Below are 26,721 nucleotides of genomic sequence, written 5' to 3' on the forward strand. Positions count from 1 at the left end.
AATAAATATTAATATGTAATAAATAAATAATTATAATATTTTAATATTTTGTTTATTTGTTCATTATGTATATCAATATTTCTGTCAGAGCTGTCAGAGTTTTAAACTGATAAACAATTTATATTTAATTTAAATTAAACAAATAAAGTATTATTATTAAATAAATAAATCATATTGAAATGTATATATGTGAATGAGATCCATTGTCCTGTGAATTTTTAACCGCATTTCAGACGTTTCAAGTGATTTTTAGTTGAAATGTGAAAGTTATATCTCAGTATTTAGATTTTTTTTATATATATTTGTATATATTTTTTATATATATACTTTTTATGTTTTTATTTGCTTTTTCAATAAGAGAAAATGTCATTTCATCTAAACCATTATTTATGATTTAAATACAATGCAAGAAGAAAAATACAGTAAAAATCAAGTTCACACAATGAAGACATGCTCATAATTCATCCGGTAGTGTCATCATTAAACATGTATTTTGTTATGATCTTTCTTCTGTTATTGAACATGTTGTTACAGTCTTTCTGCTCTTCCTGGATATTACGTCATTTACATAATAGGTGCATATCAATATTTCATTGTTGTCTTGACAGTTTATGTTCAGACTGCGGTTACAGTACAGAAAGATTCACAACTACAGATAATGCACAACGACTGGTATTTGTGCTTTAGTCTTTCATTTAGTGTCAGTTTGGTACCATAGTACCTGTGCTGTTGATGTGTGTGTGCGTGTGCGTGCGTGTGTGCGCGTGCGTGCGTGCGTGCGTGCGTGCGTGCGTATGTGTCACTGCTGGGCTCTTTTGTTGTAAGTAAAACTCCTGACAGGATTCTGAGTGCGTGCGTGCGTGCGTGCGTGCGTGCGTGCGTGCGTGCGTGCGTGTGTGTGTGCACGTGCGTGTGTGTGTGTGTGTGTGTGTGTGTGTGTGTCTAACCCCTCCTTGTCGTGGCACCATATGTCCAGTCTGGTTTCCTGATGGCATTATGGGTAGACGCAGACACAGAGCACTGCTTTGATAGCAAACGTACTCGGTTACTAACGTAACCTCGGTTCTCTCTAGGAGAGGGAACGAGTACTGCGTCGAAAGAACGCTACGGGAAAGATATTTCTTTGTCGAGATTGAAGCCAAAAATTAATCCTTAATTTTGTAATATTGTAAAACGCTTTTCTGAAGCATACAACCTAGGCGGAGCAATACAGCTCACCCATTGGCTGCTCTGCCAGAAAAGCACAGCCTATGCGAGGCCAGGACGCTGACCAATGAGGACGCTTCGCGCCCTTCTGCGTCACCTCCCGCCCAAACAGGCGTGGCCTAGGCCTATAAATACGAGCATAGCTGTCTAACACGCCGATTTTCGTCAATGAAGCGACGCAGCGTGGACACGCACGGCATGAGACGCAGTACTCGTTCCCTCTCCTAGAGAGAACCGAGGTTACGTTAGTAACCGAGTACGTTCTCTTACGTAGAGTTCTCTCGTACTGCGTCGAAAGAACGCTACGGGAACCCTATGCAAACCGCCGTGCGTGTTCTTGGATCGACACAGACACCTAAGGGCGCGCGCGCCCTGGTATACAAGCGCCTACCCCAAGAAGTATAAGGAGAGCGGCTAAAATAGCATCATCCCTTATAGTAGTGCCTCTCAAGGCATAATAGCATATATATGTAAATATAGATATATATGAGGGGTAATAGCATGCTCATGGGACACATTGTCAGTGAGTGATGCTTAAAACATTGAAGTGACCTGGGCCGCAGCGCGGGGCAGGAGCACTTATACATATTAGACATTGAAGTGACCTGGGCCGCAGCGCGGGGCAGGAGCACTTGTACATATTACCATTGAAGTGACCTGGGCCGCAGTGCGGGGCAGGAACACTTATACATAGTCTTCTAGACCGAGAGCAGTTTAGCCTGCAACGCAGGAACCTCTAGGTTATAGAACCTAATAAATGTAGACGGGGAGGCCCAGCCTGCCGCCATACAGATATCTTGTAACGAGATTCCGCTATACCAAGCCCATGAGGAGGCCATGCCTCTCGTGGAATGTGCTCTGATGCCCAAAGGGCATTCCAAGCCTCTAGATGCGTAGGCTAGCGCAATGGCGTCCACTACCCATCGAGACAGACTCTGTTTCGTTGCGGCTCGTCCCTTGGAGCGCCCGCTGAACGAAACGAAGAGCTGCTCCGTCTGTCGAAAAACAGCGGAGCGGGACACGTAAGCTCTTAATGCCCTGACCGGGCAAAGGGAGCTATTTCCGTCCTCTGAGGCCGGCAGGGCCGACAGGGAGATGACCTGAGCCCTGAACGGTGTGTTGAGGGACTTAGGCACGTACCCATGCTTCGGTTTCAACACGACTATAGAGTCGTTTGGCCCGAACTCCATACAAGAAGCTCTCACTGAGAGCGCTTGCAAGTCTCCCACACGCTTCACTGAAGCGAGAGCCAAAAGAAACACGGTCTTGAGAGACAGGTGTTTCATGTCAACTGAGTGAATAGGCTCGAAAGGGGCCCCTTTCATAGCGTTCAACACTGTAGAAAGGTCCCACACGGGGACTGAAGGAGGCCTTGGAGGGTTTAACCTCCTGGCGCCTCTCAGGAAGCGGACCACCAGGTCGTTCCTGCCTAGTGAACGGCCAAGCGTTGGATTAACGAACGCTGATATGGCAGCCACATAGACTTTGAGCGTGGATGGGGTTCTTCCCTTATCCAATAGCTCTTGCAAGAAGGAGAGAATCTCCGGTTCTCCACACTGAAGTGGTGACAGACCTTGATCTGAACACCATCCAGAGAACACCGACCATTTGGAAGCGTAGAGCCGTCTAGTAGACGGAGCCCTAGCTTGTTCGATCGTGTCTAACACTCCTCTTGGGAGGTTAGCGGGTACCCGTTTATGGCCCATACGTGTAGGGACCAAAGCTCGGGGTGAGGATGCAAAATCGAGCCCTTGGCCTGTGAGAGGAGGTCTCTCCTCACTGGTATCGGCCACGGGGCAGTACTTTTCAGTCGCATCAAAGCTGGGAACCAGGTCTGATTCGTCCAGAATGGAGCAACTAGCAGTACTGAGCATCCGCTCTCCCTGATACGCTCCAGCACTTGAGGCAGGAGTGAGACAGGAGGAAAAGCATAGAGCGGGCGGCGGGGCCAGACTCTGGCCAGCGCGTTCGTGCTCTTCGAAAAGAATTCTGGGCAATGAGCGTTTTCCTGGTTTGCAAACAGGTCTATTTCCGCTCTGCCGAACGTTTTCCACAGCAGACGCACTGTCTGTGTGTGTAGGGACCACTCTCCAGTGGGAACGTTGTTCCGTGAGAGTCTGTCCGGGCCTACGTTCAAGTGGCCTGGCACGTGCATTGCTCTTAACGAGCGCAGGTTGTGCTGGGCCCACACCAGTATGCGTTCCGCTAACCTGAATAGGTTCCGGGATCTCACGCCACCCTGGCGGTTTATGTAGGCTACTACCGACATGTTGTCCGAGCGGACCAGGACGTGGTGTCCTTTTATCCGGGGACAGAAGCGCCTCAGCGCAAAGTCCACTGCCATCATTTCCAGGCAGTTTATGTGCGGTAGTTCGGCTCGCTCTGACCACTGGCCAAAGAGCGGACTGCCGTCGAGCAGTGCTCCCCAGCCTGAGGTGGACGCGTCCGTGGACACCACCTTCAGGCTCGAGGAAGTCCCCAGGCTTACACCTGACCGGTACCAGTCTGACGCTCTCCATGGTGTCAGGGCTGAAATGCATTCCTGAGTGACCTTGAGGCGATAGCGACCGTGTAGCCATGCTCGGCGCGGTACGCGCGCTCTCAACCAGAACTGTAGTGGGCGCATGCGCAGCAGGCCCAACTGCAGCACTGTTGAGGCTGAGGCCATGAGGCCCAGCATTTTCTGAAATCTCCTGAGTGGCACTATGTGGCCGCTGAGGAAGGATCTCGCCATTTGCAGGGTATTTCGCCTGCGCTGTGATGACAGCTGTGCTGTCATAGACAGTGAGTTCAGATCCAGTCCTAAAAAGGAGATCCTTTGACTGGGAAACAGTGAACTTTTCTCCCAATTGACCCTCAGACCTAAGCACTCGAGGTGATCGAGTATTAGTGTCTTGTGGTGAGCGAGTTCTGACGGCGATTGAGCCAGAATTAGCCAATCGTCCAAATAGTTCAGAATTCGAACGCCCCGGAGTCTCAGGGGTGCCAGCGCCGCGTCCATGCACACTGTAAATGTACGAGGTGCTAGGGATAGGCCGAATGGCAGGACTGTGTACTGATATGCCCGGCCCTCGAAGGCGAATCTCAAAAATCGCCTGTGACGTGACGCAATTTGTATGTGAAAATACGCGTCTTTCAGATCTATTGCCATAAACCAGTCTTCTCGGCGAATTTGCGCGAGGATACTTCTGGTCGTGAGCATTCTGAACTTCCGCTTTGCAAGCGTTTTGTTCAGACGCCTTAGATCTAAAATGGGTCTGAGACCCCCGTCTTTCTTTGGTACCAGGAAATATCTGCTGTACAGGCCCCCTTCGCTCTGAGCTTGAGATAAAGGCTCTATGGCCCCTTTGCTCAATAGCTTCGCTATTTCGGCTCGAAGTAGATGTGCTACTTCTGTTTTTACCGTGGTTTCGACTTTTCCCGTGAAACGGGGAGGGCGTCGATAAAACTGTAGCGAATAGCCTCTTTTTATAGTCTCTAGCACCCATTCTGAAACCCCGGGTAGTCCTTCCCATGCATCTGCACGTGTGACTAGGGGTTGAATGTAATCTGGGCTCTGGTCGCGAAATGGCGGCGACACGAGAGCAACCATGTGCTGTGACATGGACGCCGTGGCGTCTGAGGCGGGGGACATGTTTAACACAGTATGCGTCCCGCGCGCGCTCGACTCTCTGAGTTGAGAGAGAGCACGCGGGGCGAGCCCTACGGGGCTCGTTATGTTTGTGAATAAACGTGGGCGCTTGGTGGCGGGCACATTTATAACACCGGGGACACTGTGTTTGTGTACTGACTGACCGTTCGTTAGTTTCGTTTTTACAGAAACCGCGGAACGTGCAGTGTGTAGTGGTTGTGGGCACTGGACAGTGGGCACGCTCACTACACGTAAAGCACAATCGGTGTGAGCCGATTTTATGTGTGCAAACCCTGTGTTGAACGGGGCTGTGCTTGTGTGAATGAATGGGCACTGGGTGGGCATTGCAGTTACACACATTACACCATCGGCCTTGGCCGGAACACCAGAAATTAAACTCTTTTTTAGATTTATCTGGGTCGCCGTGAAAACGGCGTTTGTGTGCAGGCAAACGGGCTTTACGGCCGGTTTGTTGGCTGCTGAGTACACTGGTACAAACACGGAACTTAGGGCTGTACAAGCGGGAATCTTTGGTGGAAGTCCGGCCGCAGCGGGACCCGAACACCGTCTTTTTCCTAGCAGGGCTAGGATGGCGCCGAGGCCTCGGGCTTGATTGAGATCTTGGGCCGAGGACCACGCGGTGGCGGGCGGCGTCCGGCGGAGCGAGACCGTGGTCTCTCTCGGGCCTGTTGCTGCTGGGCCGGCGCGGCGGGCGCGGGGCGCTGCTGAGTTCGGGCAGGCGGCTGTTTAGGGCGGCCTGTTGCGGAACTGGAGCGCTTTGGCAGGAAATGTCTCATGGCCTGCGAAGTTTTCTGTACCTCGGCGAATCGGTCCGCGAAGTCCTTCACGGAGGATCCGAAGAGGCCAGCCGGTGAAATGGGGGCGTCGAGAAACGCAGAGCGCTCGGATTCCGCCATTTCAGAGAGAGTCAGCCATAAATGTCTCTCAGAAACAGTAGCTGTGGCCATAATCCTGCCGATGGCGTGTGCGGCGGACTTTGTAGCGCGAAGAGCTAGGTCTGTGGCGCTACGCAAGTCCGGAACACTGATCGCGCCCGGGCCTTCCTCGTCTAGCTTGCAGAGGAGGTTGGCCTGGTGGATTTGAAGCACCGCCATGGTGTGCAGCGCCGATGCAGCTTGTCCGGCGGCGGAATACACGCGACCGTTCAGAGCTGAAGACGTGCGGCAAGCTTTGGATGGTAGGACTCCCTTAGCCCGCCGTCCCGCAGAGGGTGGGCAAAGGTGAGTCGCTACCGCCTCCTCGACCGGAGGGAGAGCGTGGTAGCCTCTGTCTCGAGCACCGTCCACTACGGAGAATGCTGGCGAGGCAGAAGTACGTACTCTGGCTGAAAATGGCGCCTTCCATGATTTCGCTACCTCTTCGTGAAGCTCAGGAAGAAACGGTGCGTGTCTGGAGGGGGGCGCAGCGCGGTCTCCAGAGAGGAAGCGTCCATCCAGCCGGTTGAGTGCAGGTTGTTCGGGCGTCGACCAATCGAGGCCGAGGCTCGACACGGCCTGTGTGAGCAGACGCATCAGTTCCGCCTCGATGCTGATCTTCCCTCCTCTGCGCTCTCGAACAGCGGGGGAGGGGAGGTCCACAGAGCTCGCCCAACCCTCGCTCTCCGAAGCGAGAAGCGAACAGCAATCATCATCTCCCTCTGATACAGCTTGCTGGTCGTCATCCATAACGGACAAAGCGGCGTGCTGCGGCTGTTGTCCGTCGGTGAGCGACTCGAGCGAGACGTTGAGAGGAGCTAGCGGCGGCGGCGGCGAGCTCCTCGTGGAGGGAGGTTCCGGGACCCGCTGAGCACGGCGCTTTTTACGGCGCGGCGCTACAGGGGGCGGTTGAGCAGCTTCGGCGAAAGATGCAAGGCGAGTCCGCAGAGTCGCGATTGGCATCATGTCGCAGTGATGGCAGCCGCCATCACCGAGAGCGATAGCTGCATGTTCCTCGCCCAAGCAGGAAACACATAACTCGTGGTGGTCCCCGTCGATGAGCGCGGCTCGGCAGGAGCCGCAGGAAAAGCGAGACATCTTTATAAAGACGCTCGTGCTCTTTTGTGAGGAAAAAGCGTGTGACGCGGTAGGCGAACACACACACAAAACACACACAAAACTGAAAGGATATATCCACGCCGGAGAAGCGCAGCAGGGAACGGCGGCTGAAGGCGGCGAAGACCAGCGGCTTCAGGTAAGGGCTCGTCCTGCTGAGGTGCTTGTATCCAGACGGCTGTGGTGGCTCGAATCAATCCAGCGATGCGTGCAGCTTCGTTGAATTTAAGAAAATCGGCGTGTTAGACAGCTATGCTCGTATTTATAGGCCTAGGCCACGCCTGTTTGGGCGGGAGGTGACGCAGAAGGGCGCGAAGCGTCCTCATTGGTCAGCGTCCTGGCCTCGCATAGGCTGTGCTTTTCTGGCAGAGCAGCCAATGGGTGAGCTGTATTGCTCCGCCTAGGTTGTATGCTTCAGAAAAGCGTTTTACAATATTACAAAATTAAGGATTAATTTTTGGCTTCAATCTCGACAAAGAAATATCTTTCCCATAGCGTTCTTTCGACGCAGTACGAGAGAACTCTACGTAAGAGAACAGGCCTGTTGTGAGTCTGAAGCAGGAGATAAAGAGCGACTCGTGAGGAGAGATTGAGCAGTGTGGAGACATGCTGATCTGTGACTGATAGTTTTATAGTTCTGTTCTGTCCCTGTTCCTCTCAAAACACTTTAAACACTTTAACCATTAAACTTATTGCAAAAATATTTTAATTAAAAAATGATATACACTATGTGAAATAAAACATTTTAAATTCAAAAGATGTTTATTAAGATACTTTTTTTATTAGTTAATTTAATGAGTTTGTTTATTATACTACTTTCAGTATTGTTTGTATTTATTAAATACAATTTTTTAACGATTTATACATAAAATACTGTATATATATAAATATATATATATACACACACACAATATTTTATGTTTATTGTAAAATATTCCATTTAAAATCATACAGTATTAAAATGTTTGTTTATTGCAATACAATATATACACAGACTTTAATGTTTATTGCAATATATTATCTATAATTTTGTAATATTTTACATTGTAGGGAGTATGTGTAATATATATATATATACATACATACATACTCCCTACAATGTAAAATATTCTAAAATATTACAAAATTATAGATAATATATATAAATAATACTACCTACCATTATAAAATATATTGTATTATATTACAATATTTGATATATACTGTATATTGTTTTGTGATTGCATTATTCACAGTGCTTAATTGGATGAGCTGCTCATTAAAGGGATACTTCACATCTGGAAAGATGAATGTGTATTTAAAATGGGTCATTTATGTAGTAGAAATGTGAAATTATTTTTGAATTTGAAGCCTTAGACTGAGAAATGCCAGAAAATGTATTTGTGGCTCATATGGATGAAGGACAACAACTCCCAGAATGCACTTGCTTCGCTGCCCTACGAGGCCACTCCCAATGCCACACTTTTTCCTCCTAATTTTCTTCATTTTTTTTCGCTTCAAATCAAATGTTGGAGCTTAAGGACGTTTTTGAAACCTAATGGAGAAAATGAACAGGTAGAATGCTTCAATAACCACAGCTGCTGTAGACGTGTGTGTGTGTGTGTGTGTGTGTGTGTGTGTGTGTGTGTGTGTGTGTGTGTGTGTGTGTGTGTGTGTGTGTGTGTGTGTGTGTGTGTGTGTGTGTGTGTGTGTGTGTGTGTGTGTGTGTGTGTGTGTGTGTGTGTGTGTGTGTGTGTGTGTGTGTCAGTCAGTCAGTCAGTCAGTCAGTCAGTCAGTCAGTCAGTCAGTCAGTCAGTCACTCAGTCACTCAGTCACTCAGTCACTCACTGCTGGGCTCTTTTGTAGGAAGTAAAACTCCTGACAGGATTCTGAGAGAAACGGAGGATGAACAATCGTGACAAAAGCTGGTCAGAAGGTGAACAGCAATCATTAACAACAAAGCAAAAATGTGAACGAATGAAAGAAAAGGGAAGTATGGCGGGAACCCGAGCGAGACCGACGGACAGCTTGACCAGCAGATTGCTTCTCAGATTCCTGGTGGGACGTTGTTCCTTCCACTCAATTAGGGCCGGAGTGATTCAAGCGAGAATCTCAGCCCTGCCAAACCCGTGTATTTCTGGTGTCTGTGTGTCCTCAAACAGCTGCTGAGAGGCGTTTGCCCCGACGGGCCGCGGCATATGGTCCCTCTCTCCGCCCGGGCGCTCGCCGGCGTCCTCAGCGGGGTCATCAGGACCCGATCTGTCACCGCTCGCCCCTCCTGTCCTCCACAAGTGTGCAGCAACATGAGTCTAGTGTTCCTCCACTATAAGACTTCATCATCTGCAGGGAAGATGACACTCGCTAGACAAGACTAGAGGAGATTTAAGACAAGACACTACAAGCAAATCCATTGTTTCTTCACACACGGCACGGGCCAATTTTGGGCTATTTCCTTCCATAACATAGTGGAAGAAAACATCCAAAACACATTTAAGGATTTTTTATTGCACTTTATCTATTTGCATCTTTAGATTTCGATGATAATATGTATCTTTTATGAGTTTTTTTTCTCAGAAATCTTTACATTTACATTTTTATTCATATCTATATTCTGGAGGTTTGGACATACATAATTCGCCTGATTTATATAGGCTTTTATTCCTAAAACCATGGTGAAAATGTATTTATTTTCTGTCTGTTGACAGTATTTTCTGATTTATGGAGTGATAAAAAGTGATATGTTGAACAAAATCAAACAAGAGTTTTTATCCTGACTTTATTCAATGCTCAGATTTCTGTTCTGGAAATGTGTGCAAATTATATTTGATTTTGCCATTTGCCTAAGATTAGATAATTCCCTGTTTGCATATTTAAACATAACATTTCATATTTTTTAAAATATATTTTAAACACAGTATTTTAAGTTTGTTGCAAAAATATTTAAAGTAGGTTGTGAGTTTAGGCAGTGTAATAATTGTTTAATATATATTTTGCCATATATAACCAAGGGATAATCAGTTTTACTTGAAAAAAAATATATATATAGATGAAAATAAATAAATAGATGACTAACTATAATATTATACTAGTCCAAAAAGTTTGAGCAACAGCAATTTTATAACATTTGTTTTTCACTAAAGTAGTTTTAAATACATTATTTCAAGTTTATTGCGAGTAGTTTAAGTGTGTATGGTGACGCAGTGCTTTATGGGAACAGGTGGACACCGCTGAGCGCTTTTGCTGTGATTTCAGTTTCCAAATCATGTGCCATTTTAAACTCGCGTCTTCCACATGAGCGCAGCAGAGTCGACAAACTGTTTACAGGACCGCGTTGAAACACCCTCCCGTGTGTGTCTGTGATGGACTGAACATCTGCTGTTCAGGAATCCACTCGTTCCCTCGCGTGTCGTTTTCTGAAGCCGCTGATGGGATGCGGTGGGGGAGCAGATGTGCTCCAGCGGCCCCGTGAGATCCATCAGGTCCTACAGAGATCTGCTGTGCTGGAGGTGTTGAAGCTGTGCTGGCCCGCGGTCGCTGGAAGACGAGGACCAGGCAAGAGGAGGATGCGAGGAGATGCTGTAAACTAAAAAAAAAGAAGATAATTGTTACTTTTACCTCAAATATTATTCTTTTTTTCTCACAATTGCAATTTTCCCCTCCCGATTCTGAGTTTATATCTTACGATTTAGAATATTTTCTCGTATTGACAGTTAATATCTTACCATTTTGATTTTCTTTTCAGAATTCTGAGTTTACATCTCGCAATTTTCAGTCAGAAATCTCCACTTCAACAGCTTTATATATATACACCAACATAGTTTTGTTTGCAAATTTCACTTCTTTTCCCCTCACAATTCTGAATCTATATCGCAATTCTAACTTTTTTCCTCGTAATTGCAAGTTTATATCTTACCATTATGACATATCTCGCAATTCTGACTTTTTTTCCTCACACAATTCTGAGTTTAGATTGAAAAAAAACCCCCCTGAATTGTCAGAATTGTGAGGAAAAAAAAGTCAGAATTGCAAGATATGTCATAATGGTAAGATATGAACTTGCAATTACGAGAAAAAAAAGTTAGAATTGCGATATAGATAAAACATCGCAATTACCTTTCTTATTTTTATTCCGCGTTGGAACCAAGCTTCCATAAGGAGCCGTGAGCTGTTCTTTCTTCTGCTGTATGAATATAAAGTGTATGTTAGTCCTGCTGATGGTATACGCTGCTTAAGATCATGTGCCTGGTGGGAATTGTGAATCCTCCAAGAGCAAAGCAGATCTTTTGCAGCTTTCTTGCTGAGCTCAGTCATTTAATCCTTCTTCAGAGGATCTTCACTCTATTTAAGTTTTGTTATACTCGTCCCTCTGGAATTAACACAGCACTATATATATATATATATATATATATATATATATATATATACATACAAAGATGCATATCTTTTGCCAACATTTGATTCCGTAATACTAACACTTACTATTCTATATCTATATATATATATATAAAAAAAAGACATTTGCCTATTGTTGATTTGACTGCTTCTATTGCTCTTCATTTGTAAGTTTCTTTGGATAAAAGCGTCTGCTAAATGATATATATATATATATATATATATATGCATGTGTACGTGTATGAAGTTTTGTAAAGAACGATATAAACAGCTTTGTTTTTAAGGATGCATTGATTGAGTGTATTCAGCAGAAGCTGTATTGTAGATATGCATGCGCGCACACTAAAGCACACACAGTCACATCTCCAGGTTATTTTGATAAAGCAGGTATTGACATGCATCCATTCTGACGGCTAATTCACTTCATTAACATCTTGATAAAGGAGTTAATCAATTCTGCATATGAAAATGGAGACTCTAATGGTTGAGTCTGTCATCAGCGCTGGGTTCGATCGCACCGCACAGAAATTACCTGCCAAACAATCTGTAATTGCAACCCAGAAATGTGTGAGAATAACGACACTGTAATGAAACTCCTCCCGATCATCTCTGCCACAGCGCACATGTGACACCTGGAGGTATTGAATATGCCTTTATTACATTTTTCATATTTTGATCATAGTCTACTCTGCATTGATGGATGTGTAGATGAGACGGCGTTTAGATCGACTGACCCACTTTTGTGTGCGGTGTGTTTGTTGTAGATAAATCCCTGTTCATTTGTGAATGTGTATTTGACTGACTGCTGGATTTTAAGGCAAGGTCTACATTAAAATAGAAGCTTATTTATTTATAATGTATAGAGCTTTTAGTTTGACAAATGCTAATATGTGTTGCCTTTCTGAGTGAAGCACAGTGTTCATTTGACCCTGAAACTGCTAGTGCAGATATTTATTTAATCAAGATATTCAGATTTTATTTCGATAAATTGTGCCCTGAAGTTCTAGTTCTAATATCATGGTAGTTGTATATTTTTATGATATTATATTTGTATACTTTTATATATGTTAATATATGATGATAGTATTAGGGCTGTCAAAAGATTAATCACGATTAATCACATCCAAAATAAAAGTTTGTGTTTGCATAATATATGTGTGTGTACTGTGTATAATTATTTATATATATAAAAACACACACAATCATGTATACATTTAAGAAAAATTGGTTATATTTATATATAAAATATAAATTATATAAATGTATATACAGTATATAAATGCAAATATTTCTTAAATATATACATGAATGTGTGTGTATTTATACATAATAATTATACACAGTACACACACATACAGTATATTATGCAAACACAAACTTTTATTTTGGATGTGATTAATCGTGATTAATCTTTTGACAGCCCTAGATATTATATTTAAAATATTTGTATGTTTTCCTATATGTTAGTAGTATATCATAATAATAGTTGTATATTTTTATGATATTATATTTTTATGTTAAAATATGATAGTATTTTATTTCTTTTTATGACATTGTATTTGTATATTTTTATGTAAATATGTTGATATGTGTGTGTGTGTGTGTGTATACATATTAAAATATCTTGATTAGTTGTATATTATACAGTATCATGAAGTACTTGTGTGTAGTTCACTCTGAAACCAGTTGTGAAAACTGAAAGTTTGATTTGACTTAATTACATTAATAAGCCATATCACGTTTTTATTCCGAAATCTCGTGCAGCCCTAATTCCTCCTAATTTTCCTCCAAACCTTCGTAACTCCTCTCTTTGTTCTTTCCTATCTCTTCTGGTTGTCTCCTCATCTCTTGCTGTCCTTCACGTCACTCTGGGACAGTGAGTGATGTATAATTTACTCCGCTTGACCCTCGACCCCCTCCGGAGACCCTCAGTGTTCCCGAGCGGCAGGCGGGCGTCGAGCGCTTTGAACCGTCGGACACTGAGGCCTTCATTACGCGGCGCTCCCTCCTTCTCCTTCAGCCGGCGTTCACAGTTAATGTCAGCTCGACCGCTGCGTTGCCATGGCGACCGCCTCAGGACCAGGAAAGGACGTCCTCCCTCCTCCTCGACTGCCTTCATCATCTCTGACCTCGCTGACCTCTCATCCGCTCCTCCTCATTTTCTCGCTCTCCCATCAATTATAGGCTCAGATGCGGGTTGCGGGTGACTATTACTCTCCAGTTTAGTGTAATGATGATTACAGGCTCCGTCGGTGTGTTAACCTAAATCACAGCCTCTCACTCTCTCTGACGCAGCCCTTTGTTTAGCTGCAGGATTATCGACTGCAAATTATACTGGCGTGAAGCCGTTGCTGTTATTTGCATCCTGCTTTAAACGCCCCCTCGCCGAGCAGCTCCAAATACAGGAAGTCAAGTGTGTTTAAGGGAAACGGGTTAATTGAGCGTGCCTCGGCTCTCCTGCGAGCGGGCGGAGCTGAGATCTCAGTGAGCTGCGTTTTGAAACTTCTGTCCCCTAAGTGATGATAATGTGTGTGTGTTTTCTGCAGGTCTGGCTCGTGCGAAGTCGGTCCCCAGCCACACGTACTCTAATGAGGTGGTGACTCTCTGGTATCGTCCTCCAGACGTGCTGCTCGGCTCCACGGACTACTCCACCTGTCTGGACATGTGGTGAGACGCAGATCACATGCACAACATTCACATATCCTTCTAATTATTGTGATAATTTGTGAAATTGAAACGATTTTCTCTTTTTAGTGCTAGTAAAAGTAAATCCAGCTATTATTTTCTAGTGTATTTTTTTCTCCCCACTTGAGTTTTATTGGCCACATTCCTGCTATTTTTCAGTATGATTTAAAAAAAAATATATATTTTAGTGTGATATTTAACAAAATAAGAAATATTGTAATAATAATATTGTACCATATTAAATAATCTAGTAATACAAATAATTTGTATTTAGTGTAAAATTACAATACTAATATTTCTGTAACCCATTAAGCTTTTATTTTATTATTGTATATTTATTTAGTGAAGTCCCAGACTGCATGTTTAGACATATCGCAGTATTGATTTTATTTCAAAATATTGTGAATTCCTTTTTTCTTTATTCTTTCTTTTTGAAGTTGTCTTCTCATCTCTTTCTATATATTTTTTTAAATATATTTTATGATATATTTCTATATTTTTATACATGTTAAAATATCATGATAGATATTTTTAGATTATACTTGTATACTTTTTTATTATTATTATACTACGGGGCTGTTGAATGCTTGAATCTGATTGGTTGACGAACGTTTTAAGGTGTGCAATTATGTTCAGGGAAACTCACGGCTAAAGTAGATCCAGGCAGATCTTCTTGACCGCATTACAGTTTCATATCACTTCGCCAAACGATTTCAGTAATTTCAGTCCGTACAGCCGACAACAGCAAAAGAACCAAAACCCACAATGACACTGACCCAAGCAAACAAATATAGTAACAATAGCATAAAAATGACAAGTTGATTGTTTAACGACTTAAAAGCTAGATGACATTTCTCACTAGCGAGGTAATAGCGGCGCTGTTCTTGGACAGATAAACGTACAGTTTCGCTATTAGTAGAGACGCTGCCGAGCACTGTTGAGACACACAGACTCATGTAATTCATTCTCCGTTCAATTCAAGGTCAGTTAGAACTTCAGCAGCTCATCTTGACCATGTCTACATGCCTGAATGCATTGAGTTTCTGCCATGTGATTGGCTGATTAGTAACTAGCAGTTGAACAGGTGTACCTACTAAAGTTGCCAGTGAGTGTATGTTATATATTTTTTATATTGGATATATGATATATTGAAAAGACAACTGAAAACTCATCAAAAAATAAAGTAAAATAAAAACCAAACAAACACTTTTCCTTTAATCCTCCCTTGTTTGGCTTATCCTACTCTGAGCAATGCCTGAACTTTGTATTTTGAGCACTTCTTGCGTTGTTTTTGCCTCTTCACGATGACTAGCTTGCTGTAGTCCAGTTGTAAGTCGCTTTGGATAAATGTATGTTTTGTTATGATATGACAATATTTGGCCGAGATACAATTATTTGAAAATCTGGAATCTGAGGATGCAAAAAAATCGAAACATTGAGAAAATCGCCTTTAAAGTTGTTCATTTATGTTCACGATTGTGCAGCATTCACTCACAAAAATAAATGTTTATATATTTACAGTTGGAAATTTACAAAATATCTTCATGGAACATGATCTTTACTTAATATCCTAATGATTTTTGGCATAAAAGAAAAATCTATCATTTTGACCCATACGATGTATTGTTGGCTATTGCCACAAATATACCCATGTGACTGGTTTTGTGATCCAGGGTCACATATTTGTATATTTTCAAAACTATATCCTGTGCTCTTTCCATTCTTTCCATCACAGAATATCTCTTCTACTTCTCTTTGTGTCTTTAGACCGTTCAGTTGTTGTTTTTCTTATCATCTCATCTCTCTCCTCCTCATAACCCTTTCTGCCCCGTGTGAATCGATGCTGAGAGCAGTGGAGCGTGTGCAGTTTTCCTCTCTGAGTGGCAGTTACACAGAGGCTGCACAAATCAACAGTCATTAGAATCACAGCCAAACAGTGTGTGTGTGTGTGGTGTGTGTGGTGTGTGTGTGTGTGTGTGTGTGTGTGTGTGTGTGTGTGTGTGTGTGTGTGTGTGTGTGTGTGTGTGTGTGTGTGTGTCGCATTGGACCAGCTCCGTCCCAGTCCAGCAGACCTTTCACACTCGTGCTTTCTCAGCAAGTGGATGAGAAAAATGTCACTCAAATGTCACAAAAATGTCACGTTATCCTGGAAGTGAAAGTGATATCCTCTTGGTTATTGAGTTTAAATTATATCCTGAAATATAATATAAAGTATATTTTAGAGGGGGGAAATCTTGTATAAGTGTGAAATTGTGGATTTGCAATTTCAGTCTGGTGCTACTGAGAGTATGATAACGCTAGAATAATAATCAATAATGTAATGAAACTTAGCATGGAGATGCACGGATATGGTCCCGGATAAAATCTGTCATATGTCAAAATTTGCATAAGGAATTAAAATCATAAATCATATTCAAATAAGGCAAGAATCAAATCTTAATTTAGAACTCAGCTTCCTGCAGTGCATGGTAATGTGCTAACAACCACTCGCATTAACAAGCAGATTACATGTAAATGTTATAGATTAAATGCACATTATTTATTTGATATAACTGTGATGTTGTATCAACAGACTGTCATTGTGTTATTAACTATAAGGGAAGAGACCAGATGTGAACTAATAGATCTCTACACTTTTCCCCAATTAATTAAGCACAGTACATTAAGACATTTAATGTTATGTTTAAATATGCAAATGAGGCATTATACAATTACAAATGCACACATTTGGATACAGAAATCTGAACATTGAATAAAGCATGCATGCATTTGGTGTATGTAAAGCTGCTGAAGTGGAGATTTCTGACTCGCCTTTAAAGATAGGCATTGTCATTGAAATCTACAGACACATAGATAAAGTGCAATAAAATAAACACTTAAATGTGTATTTTGGATGATGTTTCTCCACTAGTCTGAAACAACACATTATGAAAAGCCAAATAGTCCAAAATTTTAAAATTGACCATTGCATGAAAAAAAACACACACAATGACATAAGATCACACACTCCCTTCAGAGCGTCTCCAAAGCCACGCCGCCTTCAAAACACATGAACATGTACAGCAGAGTCTGCAAAGCGGCACGAGACGACATTAAACTACCTCATGTCTCAAAGCACATACCTTTACAATAATAATGAACATAAACAACTTAAAGGGCTCTTACTTGTACCACCTGACGGCTGCATATTAATTTCCCCGTTGATAGTGTTGACATAGAAATGCATAAATCCTAGTGTGAGGACGGCTTAGGCTCTATTCGCACGGGATAAGTATTACCTGGTGACCTATAGTTATTTGTACTAATAGCGAAGGGTTGTCTGTGATCTTAATCCCGTGCGAATGTTTGTAATTTGTGAAGTACAAATTCCCCTGCAAATGTCCTACCATATTTCGCCGAACACAGAGGTCCCGTGCCAATCGGCATCTCTGTGATTTGGCGGGGTCGTATATAATTTTTTCAAGTTTTTTTTTTCCTGTGCGCTTTTTTATCCATCTTTCACGAAGAATGGAGGCTGCGTTGGACTGTTTTTATAGTATTTTAGGTGCTGGGTCATATCGCTATACACCATACAACTATACAATTAGCAGAAAGCTGAAAACCATCAGAAGAATGATTAAAATAATGATAAAAGATTGCTTAGATGGAGATGGATGGCTTATTGGATGGATGGTTATTACCTACATGGCTATATTTGGTAAGGAACATTCTTCTGTGTATGATATATACAGCTAGATCTATAATAACAAGACATTTCCAAGCAATAGCCTATATTGACATCATATCCGGGAGTTAAGTCAGTAGTTTCGAGTAAAATCACAGGCTTCGCTCATCCCAATTTCTAAATCACACGAGGTCCTCAGATAACACTAATCCAGTGCGAACAGGGCTTTAGTGTAGAAAGTCACGGGTTCCCATCTTGTACGGTTACGACATGCCGTGAACACAGCATAAGCTTGTTGTTTTGGTTCAGGAGGAACTGTAAAAGGCGGCTGATTGGTGCGCGGATGAATGGAAATATGTTGACAGGCAGGTTGGACATCGGACCGAATGTAATCATTGGATTAGACAAATATTTTTTGGTCCTGAGACTTCCACAATATGTTTTAATATTAAGACCACTTCTGTTATTGATTGCCATCAGAATGAGTTTCAACCAGTATAACAAAAAGTGCTCTTGCTCTACTCTACCTTTAAATAAAGATTTGGAGTAATTGGCCCGTATTTTCGGTGTTGGTTCAGGGGTCTAAAGAGGTGGGAGGAGCTGCTGTCCTGAGAAATGAGCCGTGACCCGAGCCGTTCTCGGGACCGCAGCTGCAGACTCCACTGGCAATTAAGAGGGAAACTGGGAGCAGGTGGCGCGATCTGAAGGGCACTTTTCCACATGGCTGCAGGTACACGCGCATGTGCGGGAGCGTTTTCCTGTCACTCGTTCATGTCGTGGCTCAGTCAGGATAGGGATTAGCACGAGGTCGTCTCCACCCGACTGCGAGGCATCACGTCTATAAGCTGACATCTTATCAGCCGCCTGCCAGTCAGCTCCAACCGCTCCAGATAAACTGATATCCACATTTTAAACCTGAGTGTGTTGCGGTGAGGGGTCTGGCTGGACCTGGAGACGGATAGACGGATTCTTAAAAAGCCGGTTGAGTTTTACATCTCACTGCTTATGGCGAGGTTGGTTTGTGTGGCTCTGTCCCAGTTTCTGTCAGGGAAGGATGTGACCGTGTGCATTGGGCTAGAAAGTGTCAGGAAACAATCGCATGCTGACGAATGGAGCCCGACAGCCGCTGAAACACACCAGCATGTGCCACACGCTCACTGAAGATCCACATTCACACATATACATTACACACTAAAGCTCGGCATATTATATTACTCTAAAAAAATGCTAATATTTTTCCCATTACATTATTTTAACTGTCTCTCAGTGAGCAGTGATGGCTAATATAATGTTGCTTTATCATAATGCTATATAATTTAACGATATATATATAGCATGTGAGATACACACTGTTTGCCTCTTTATTTTATTTGACAAAAATTTCACTCAAATATTCGTAAACAAGATCAGTCCCACTGATAATCGTGATAATTGTGATAATCACAATATAGTCAAATATTGATCGATATTGATCGATTGCCTAATCATTTCATTTACTGATTCTTTCTTTCTTTCTTTCTTTAATAAATAAATAAAAACAATCAAAATAAAACGTTTACTAAAAGATTAAATCGTTTATTATTAGACATCAGAGAATTGTGAATGTGTTGTTAAATGACTTAACTTAAATCTCAGCGGGACTTCAAGTAAATATTTTAGCTCAAAGGAGTTCGGCTGACAATTTCTCACTGAGACAGAAATCATTATAAACACTGTAGCAGAACAATCAAGATCATTTCTGTCACCTCAGATGTTTCCATCCTCTTCTTGCCAGCTTCCTCCTCATAAACTTCTCTGGCCATTTTGACTCTGATGTTTATGCACAAACCTGGTCCAATCCCAGGCCCTGTTTACACCTGGTAATAAGAAGCGGTTTTGTCAATCACAAGTGGACGATGCAAAATACAGCTGTCTAAAATATTTTGAGCTTTGAACAGCCACAAAACACCTCCTCCTGATCTGACGCCTAAACATTATGGGAAGCGCTCTAGCCAGACGGCATTTAAACTTTGCCGGCTGAAGATCCAAGTTTGGTTTGAAGACAAAATACACACCAGGCACGATGTTCTCTCACCATCCCTGATTCTTGCGGCTATCAGAGCAGAAACCAAAGCTGATGCTCTCTGTATGCTTTTCCTTCATCTCCGGTCACTCCGGTCACATTCATATGCAAATTGCGTGAGCTTATTTCATCCATTAGATTGAAAGATCTGAAAAAGCCCATACATTTACCCGCCCATAGACACCTCCCTTGAGGAAATGGTAGAAAGTGGACAAAAGAGACGGATTTAAACACCAGGTGTAAACGGTATGTGTCTCCCTCGTCTACTTGTGATCCGATCCACCAAAACGCATCTTAATACCAGGTGTGAACAGGGCCCCTGTTCCAGTTTTATAAGGCATCGTGTTAATGCTGTTTGTTTTTCAGGGGTGTTGGATGCATCTTCGTGGAAATGATCCAGGGAGTGCCGGCATTCCCGGGCATGAAGGACATTCAGGATCAGCTGGAGAGGATATTCCTGGTAAGTGTCTCCCTTTGTCTCCATTCTGCTTTTCTCTGTGTAGTGCCTTGGGTGCTGGCTGAAGAAAAAATGTCCATGAATACAAAGATATGGCATGATAGATGCATGTACACATATACAAACCCTGGGAGGTCATGCATATTTCATCTCATGAATTCTCTAATCATTTCTACTGTCATTTCCCATAATGTCCCACTCTGATAATTGAACTAGAGAGTAATGGTTAGACACACTAAATTCATATTCATCCTCCGAGTCAGGTAAATAATTCATACAGACAATTACTGAGATGAATAGAGCGGGAGGCCAGGGGTTCATGGGTAAGACAGACGCCCGTAGGCTGTGAGGGTCAGCGGCCAAATATATTTACACTGGGGAATGACAGAACGAGGGGAAACTGGCTCTAGCGATCGACCCGCCGCAGAGAAATTCAGCAGCCGTCTGCTCATGTGAGTGAAACAAAGACCCATCAGAGTCTCTTTTGTTTGAGTTTACAGGATGGTTTACCTGTTTAAGTCAAGTCACCTTTATTTATAAAGCGCTGTATTATTTCAAAGCAGCTTTACAGCGATAAACAGGAAAAGTATGCATCAGTTCAGTTCAAATCTAAAATGTGTTGGTCTGAAGTCGCTTCATTACTCATAGCTGTGGTTTGGGCGTAACTTGCAATAAACCAATCAGAGCGTCGTCTCACATTCCCTTTAAAGGGCACCTATTATGGAATTTTGAAATTTACCTTTCATGTAGTGTGTAACATAGATCTAAGTGAACAAAAACATCCTGCAAAGTTTGAAATATGAAAGTGCACCGTATATAAAGTTATTGTCTTTCAAAAGTAAGAGTCGACTCGGAGTCATTTTTATGAATCGTTAGAAGACCGAAGCTTTTTCTCTGTCTAGATGACGTCAACTTGTCAAGTTATTTGAATACGATACGCCCACTTATTGCGCTCCAGGGAAAACTTGAAAACGTCATGGCGACGAGACGCTGTGTTCTGAAGTGCGACTCAAAAGCCAACTTTTTTCATCTGCCCAAGGAGGAGCATTTGAAGACTAAGTGGCTACAATTCATATAACTATACCACAGAAGTATAGTCCGAGCCTTGTGCTTTGTTCGCGCCATTTTGAAGACGATTGCTTTTTAAATGCAATCAAACTTGGATTCGCGAGCCGGCTGATATTGAAGGAAGGTTCATTTCTAAGTGTATTTGCATCAGCTTCCTCCTCCGTATCACAACCTGTAAGTGTTATTAATAATTGTTGCTTTTATGTTTTATGTAGCATGCTTAATTATTATTTAGTTTGTTGTGTAAGCACCGTTTAGCTTCTAGGTCTTCAATGGCAATTGTATTGAGATATGTGAAGTGTTTGTCGTTGTTTTCGGAGTTGTCTTAAAGAATAGAATAACACCTCGTAGTTACGTAACTGCATTTTTTTTTGTAAAAACGTTATGTTTATGCATATATTGCTAATGCAAATAAAGACTGATTGTGCTTTTACAATATGAACTCTGGGCTATGCTCGCTAACATAACATTAAATTCTTTATCTTATTTTTAGTTTTTTACTACAAACTACAAAGCAGTGGACTATAATCATTATTATAACACGATTTAATTGATAAAAGCATCATTGTACTCCGTGTTAAACAATAAGTATTATCTCTGTAAACACTGCTGGGTCATCTGACCAATCAACGCAGATTAGCGTCGCGCAAAGGAGGGGTTTGAAAAAACGAGTCGTTGAACGAATCATTTGGGAGTCGGTGAGCAAATCAGGTAAAAATAAATGCATATTATACGACAACTAAAGTGTTTTTTGACATTGCATGCACGTAAAACTGTTGTTGGGGACTCCCTAAACAACATTAGGAACATTTTAAATGTCATAATAGGTGCCCTTTAAGAGCCGGCGCGCTTGTCCCATGGCGGATTGCTATTATAACGGCGGATTTGCCAGCACACGCAACTTACATGATGGTAACGGTGATTTCTCAGTCTTCAGAATTTTGTTTCCTGGTTCTTTTACGGACAACCCACAGTCAGATGTCCTTATATACCGATGTGTCTCGCCACTATTGATCAAACAGGTTTGATCTGTCATTACTACAATTAGCCTGAATAATAATGTGTAAGCTAGATTTATGCCTATTTTTCACATCTTCATGGACACCACATTGATTTCCCTCGTGTGGTAATATTTTTCCTTGTAATTATGTATGGTTTGCAAAAATATGAACTGCTGAGTCTGTGTAGATGAGAGAAGCAAAGTGTATGTGTGTTGTGCACACGCTACATTATGGCCAAGCATGCACCCTTAAAATAGCATCTGAATAACGCGGCACTGACTTTAGACTAGGTTTCTCCTGGACTGTGGCGGAGTTGTTTTCTGAAACTGCAAAATATCACCAGGGAACGTTTGCGCCGGGACACTGTGCGCCGGGTGCAAAATAGGAATGATACATGCGTCTGCGTACAAAGTAATTTGCGCTAGGTGCAAGATAGGGCCCAAAGTGTCCCCAGTAACAATTTAATTTAATTTAAAGGAATAGTTATATATTCTTATATTCCTGTGTTCTTTTAAATATAGAACATGTATGAAAAATATCTAATTTATGTGCCAGTAATGACTTTTTTTGCATTTAAGATTGCTTTTGTGAAGCTGAACACAAACCAAAGCAGAAGTCTAGAAGTTCTCTGTCCTTGAATGAAGGACGTCTTAGTTCAGAAATGCTGATGGTTTATTTGGACCCGTCACGATCCCCCCCTTCATCTAATTAGGTGTTGGCTGGTGCTTTTGGTCGGTTTTCTCCTTGTCAGGTGGGCACTTGATGAATATGGAGCGGTGGAGGGAGTCTGGCAGCTCGATCGTTGGCTCGTAACTGTTCTCTGACACTGACATTTTCATTCCTCCCTTGTTTTCACATTCCTCCTTCCTGTCAGTCTGGCCAGCATCATATCTGACCCTTCTTTCAGAGATTATTCTTCATTACTGCCTTCCAAAGGCCAGACTCCTTTATCCTGCGAGTACAAGAGGAGCCAGCGCTTGTGACCTTCTCATTGACATTCTGCTATTTAGAGTCAGACACAGCTGAGGAATCACTGGATACTCACTGTAAAAAATGTTACTGCTATTTAATAAAAAAATGATGGTAACAATATATTACACATAATATTTTTGAGTTGTTACGGCTTGATTTCTTTCATGGAATCTACCTGAATAAATCATGTAAAATCCCCTTAATTATTTAGTCTATGATACAATGAATTTAATATATTTAGTGAAATATGATTTTTTGTTTTAAGTTGACGCTCAAAAGTGTGTGAATTAGAGTGACTTTGAGTTATATTGCATTATTAAAAGACTGCATGCTGCTAGCACAGCACAGGACCAAACTTGCAGTAGCATTATAGCAAAGTTGTTGCTCAACGAACATAGCAGCACGCGTCAGAGTATCAATACATGCAGTTATTCACAACCTAACTATAAGCCCTACTCTTCTGCACAAAGGTAACGGTCAAAACTTCAACATAATAGAAACTCTTTCAAATGTCAAAAATAACTGAACATTAAAAATTAACAGATGTTTCCCTTTACTCAAAAACACATAATGACTTAATTTCAATATTTCCTCTCCATTTCCAGCCATGTGCAAAGAATGCTGGAAACTAACAATGGTGTCTCTAAATAAAACCGCACAATTGAGCTAATTCTCTTCAAATAAATAGGTAGCTTTTTTTCCTTAATTGTATCCGCTTAATTGGTTCCTCAATTCAAGCCTCAAAATTGTGTTTATTAAAAAATGCATAAAAAAATTTAGGAAAATGTATCTCTTGGTTTTATTAGTGAAATGTTCTTAATATTTTCTATACAACACTGAACCACAATTTTCTTAATAAAATATACACAATATTTTTTAATTATTATCACCTTCATTTTTTAAAATGAAAATTACAAGACCCGTGATTAATTTTTGACAGTGCTGTTGTGTTGATGCACTCGGACCCTGTGCGTTTCATTTCACTGTGTGTGGCTGTTTTCAGTTGGAGACAAACTCACTGATAGTCAAGGTTAATTATCCACTTTATGCTTATGATGCATTTTGAATCCCATCATGCACAGCTGCCACATGTGAGAGGAGCCAAATCTGAGCGTGAATATTCTCTCTGTGAATATTTGTGTTGCTCTTTACTGTGGTTGAATCTCTCAGAATACTTTTGATTATGTTGATATGGGTATAAGATATGAGGATGAAGAACTAGAATATGCTTTTGACTTAAATGAGTTCTCAGTTGGTTGCATTTTTTAAAATCAAAAATACAGTAAAAACAGTAATATTGTGAAATATTATTGCAATTTAAAATAGTTTTTATGTATTTTTCATCAAATGAATGATGTTGGTGAGCACAATACACATTAGAACATCGTAAAAAATTTTTTTTACATAATTAAAAACATTTTGTGTGATCAATTCCTTTATTTATTTAATACATTTTTTACTATTCATTGTTGAATATTTTGTTCTAGATTTTTTGATTTATTTGTGCGTTTTTCTTTTTATATTGGATCCTTCATTTTTCGTGTGTGTGAGTGGGATGCAGGTACAGGTAGTTTCTTCTGTAAGTGTGTGTGATATATTAAAGAAGACAGACTGGACCGGCCGTGTTTAACTAGCTGCCAGCCAGCAGGAGATTACCTTTGCAGCGTATGAATATGGACAGGTCTATCTGCAACAAACACACCACACACACAGTCATGTGTGAACACCTCTCACACGTGCTGCGTTATAGTGAGCTGTTTGACATCAGAATTAAACTGTCTCTTCTCATTACAGGATGACGACTCACACAAACACACATTTACATACAGTACATACAGATTGAAGATTGAGACTTATTTGTTAGATAGTTGTGACCAGAATAGACATTGCTTAGAGTATATAGCCAAGAATGGTGTTTGATTTCAATTACTAATTTTTACATTTTTCATTTGTTCCCCAACATTTTTTTTATATTAATGTACACCCTTGTTAATTTTTTTTAGCATTTTGAATCATTGCTCATCGAATCGAAATAACTCAAGTGTAATGATGGAGCACCTTTAACTCACAGATCATGTCATCAGTCATTTGAAGTTCATTTCAATCCCGATGTGACCAAAAGTGATTTTATAATTTGTTGACTTTGTAATTTGTCCGTCCATTTCCACCAGTTTGACCCATTCGAGATGATTTGTGGAGCGTTTCAGATCATACGAGCATTATAGCTTTGACTTGATAATCAGCTAGTAAACACTTCATGAGACAAAAGCAAGATTGTGAAACTTGATTCACTGGCGTCCTCCGTCAGCCTTGTCCTCGAGACCGAACAGTTTTCGGGTTGCTGCGCGTGTCTTTCAGCACTTCAGAGATGAGTTGAGTTGACCTACATAACTTTGCGTCCAGACGCTCCTGAGATTTGATCTGTGAGAGTGAAGCCGGGGAAATGAATGACTGCGTCTGGGTGGTCGGGGGCATGTGGTGACCCTCTGCCCAGCGGGGCCGCTAGTGAAAGGACAAAGAGGAACAAACTTCACTGCCGTTGACATTTCAGGAGTGATTGACAGTCGTTTACCTGCATTTTTTTTTTTTATAGAAACCAGAGACAAGCTCTCATGGTCACTGGCTGCACATACGCTGGATTTGCCAAAGTTGGTCAAGTTAGTTTCATTAAATCCTTCAAAGATATTCAGTTTAGTTTGATACATTTAACAGCAAGTAAACTAGATCGTCACCCACAGAAATGTATTGTTGTGGACCGACAGTTTCACAACGGGTTAAGGCAGCTTACACCAAAGAATATAACTTTAACAATAACAATAAAGTTTTAATAACTCTAAAAGAATAGCAAAGCTCACACCACAACTGTAACGATAATGACAGCAATGAACAATATCATTGGAATCTCTTTCAATGTGATTTTTCCCCAGATGATGAACAATAAAAACTTTGACAGGCATTCATAATCCTCCAGAATTGGCAGATGACATAACTTACGTTTACTTAACTTGTGCTTCGAATGAACAATGTTATGCTCCACTGGTGTGGATACTAATATATTTATTGTTATAGTTGTCATCATTGTTATTGTCTATTGAAGTTAACACTAATATAGTTAGGGGCCAAGCACTGAAGGTGCGGGCACCTATTGTATCTGTTCCCGTTCTTATTCTGCTTCTTTTTAGGGGCCAAGCACTGAAGGTGCGGGCACCTATTGTATCTGTTCCCGTTCTTATTCTTCTTCTTTTTCTTTTTCTTTTTTTTCTTTTTTTTCTTCCGACTGGGCGTCTATGGCAGCCTATAGAACCGTTTGCGGGAAACTTATACAAATTGGCACAGTGATAGAGGACAGCCTGAACTATCACCATAGCAAATTTGGAGTCTCCAACTCATTCCCTCTAGCGCCACCAGCTGTCCAAAGTTTCACTCATGTTTATGCTAATAACTTTTGAACCACAAGGGCTAGAAACAAAATTCTTTTTTCCTCTGATCCCTGAGCTCATGACGATTCGACTGCACCCTATGACGTCATTTTCCGTCATAATAGTTTTCCCGC

The 26,721-nt window shown here is 41.7% G+C and overlaps 2 protein-coding genes across 9 annotated transcripts in view; one reads left to right on the top strand and one right to left on the bottom strand.

The window, feature by feature from the left end:
• cdk14 (cyclin dependent kinase 14) overlaps positions 1-26,721 on the top strand; it is a 180,191-nt gene that overhangs the window by 78,814 nt on the left and 74,656 nt on the right. For all 8 annotated transcript variants that reach the window (XM_079625391.1, XM_079625390.1, XM_079625392.1 and 5 more), the window contains 2 exons: positions 13,806-13,926; positions 20,037-20,130. In XM_079625391.1, the coding sequence (XP_079481517.1) occupies positions 13,806-13,926; positions 20,037-20,130 (215 nt within the window). The remainder of the gene's footprint in view (positions 1-13,805; positions 13,927-20,036; positions 20,131-26,721) is intronic.
• Positions 1,659-4,798, bottom strand: LOC307005336 (uncharacterized protein). The gene is made up of 2 exons (XM_079625385.1): positions 1,812-4,798; positions 1,659-1,758 (listed from the first exon to the last, which is right to left on the bottom strand). Exon 1 carries the CDS (start codon positions 4,719-4,721, stop codon positions 1,905-1,907), a length of 2,817 nt encoding a protein of 938 aa, XP_079481511.1. The 5' UTR covers positions 4,722-4,798; the 3' UTR covers positions 1,659-1,758; positions 1,812-1,904.

The sequence above is a fragment of the Phoxinus phoxinus genome, assembly GCF_949152265.1.
Source record: "Phoxinus phoxinus genome assembly, chromosome: 10".
In the NCBI taxonomy this organism is placed as follows: domain Eukaryota; kingdom Metazoa; phylum Chordata; class Actinopteri; order Cypriniformes; family Leuciscidae; genus Phoxinus; species Phoxinus phoxinus.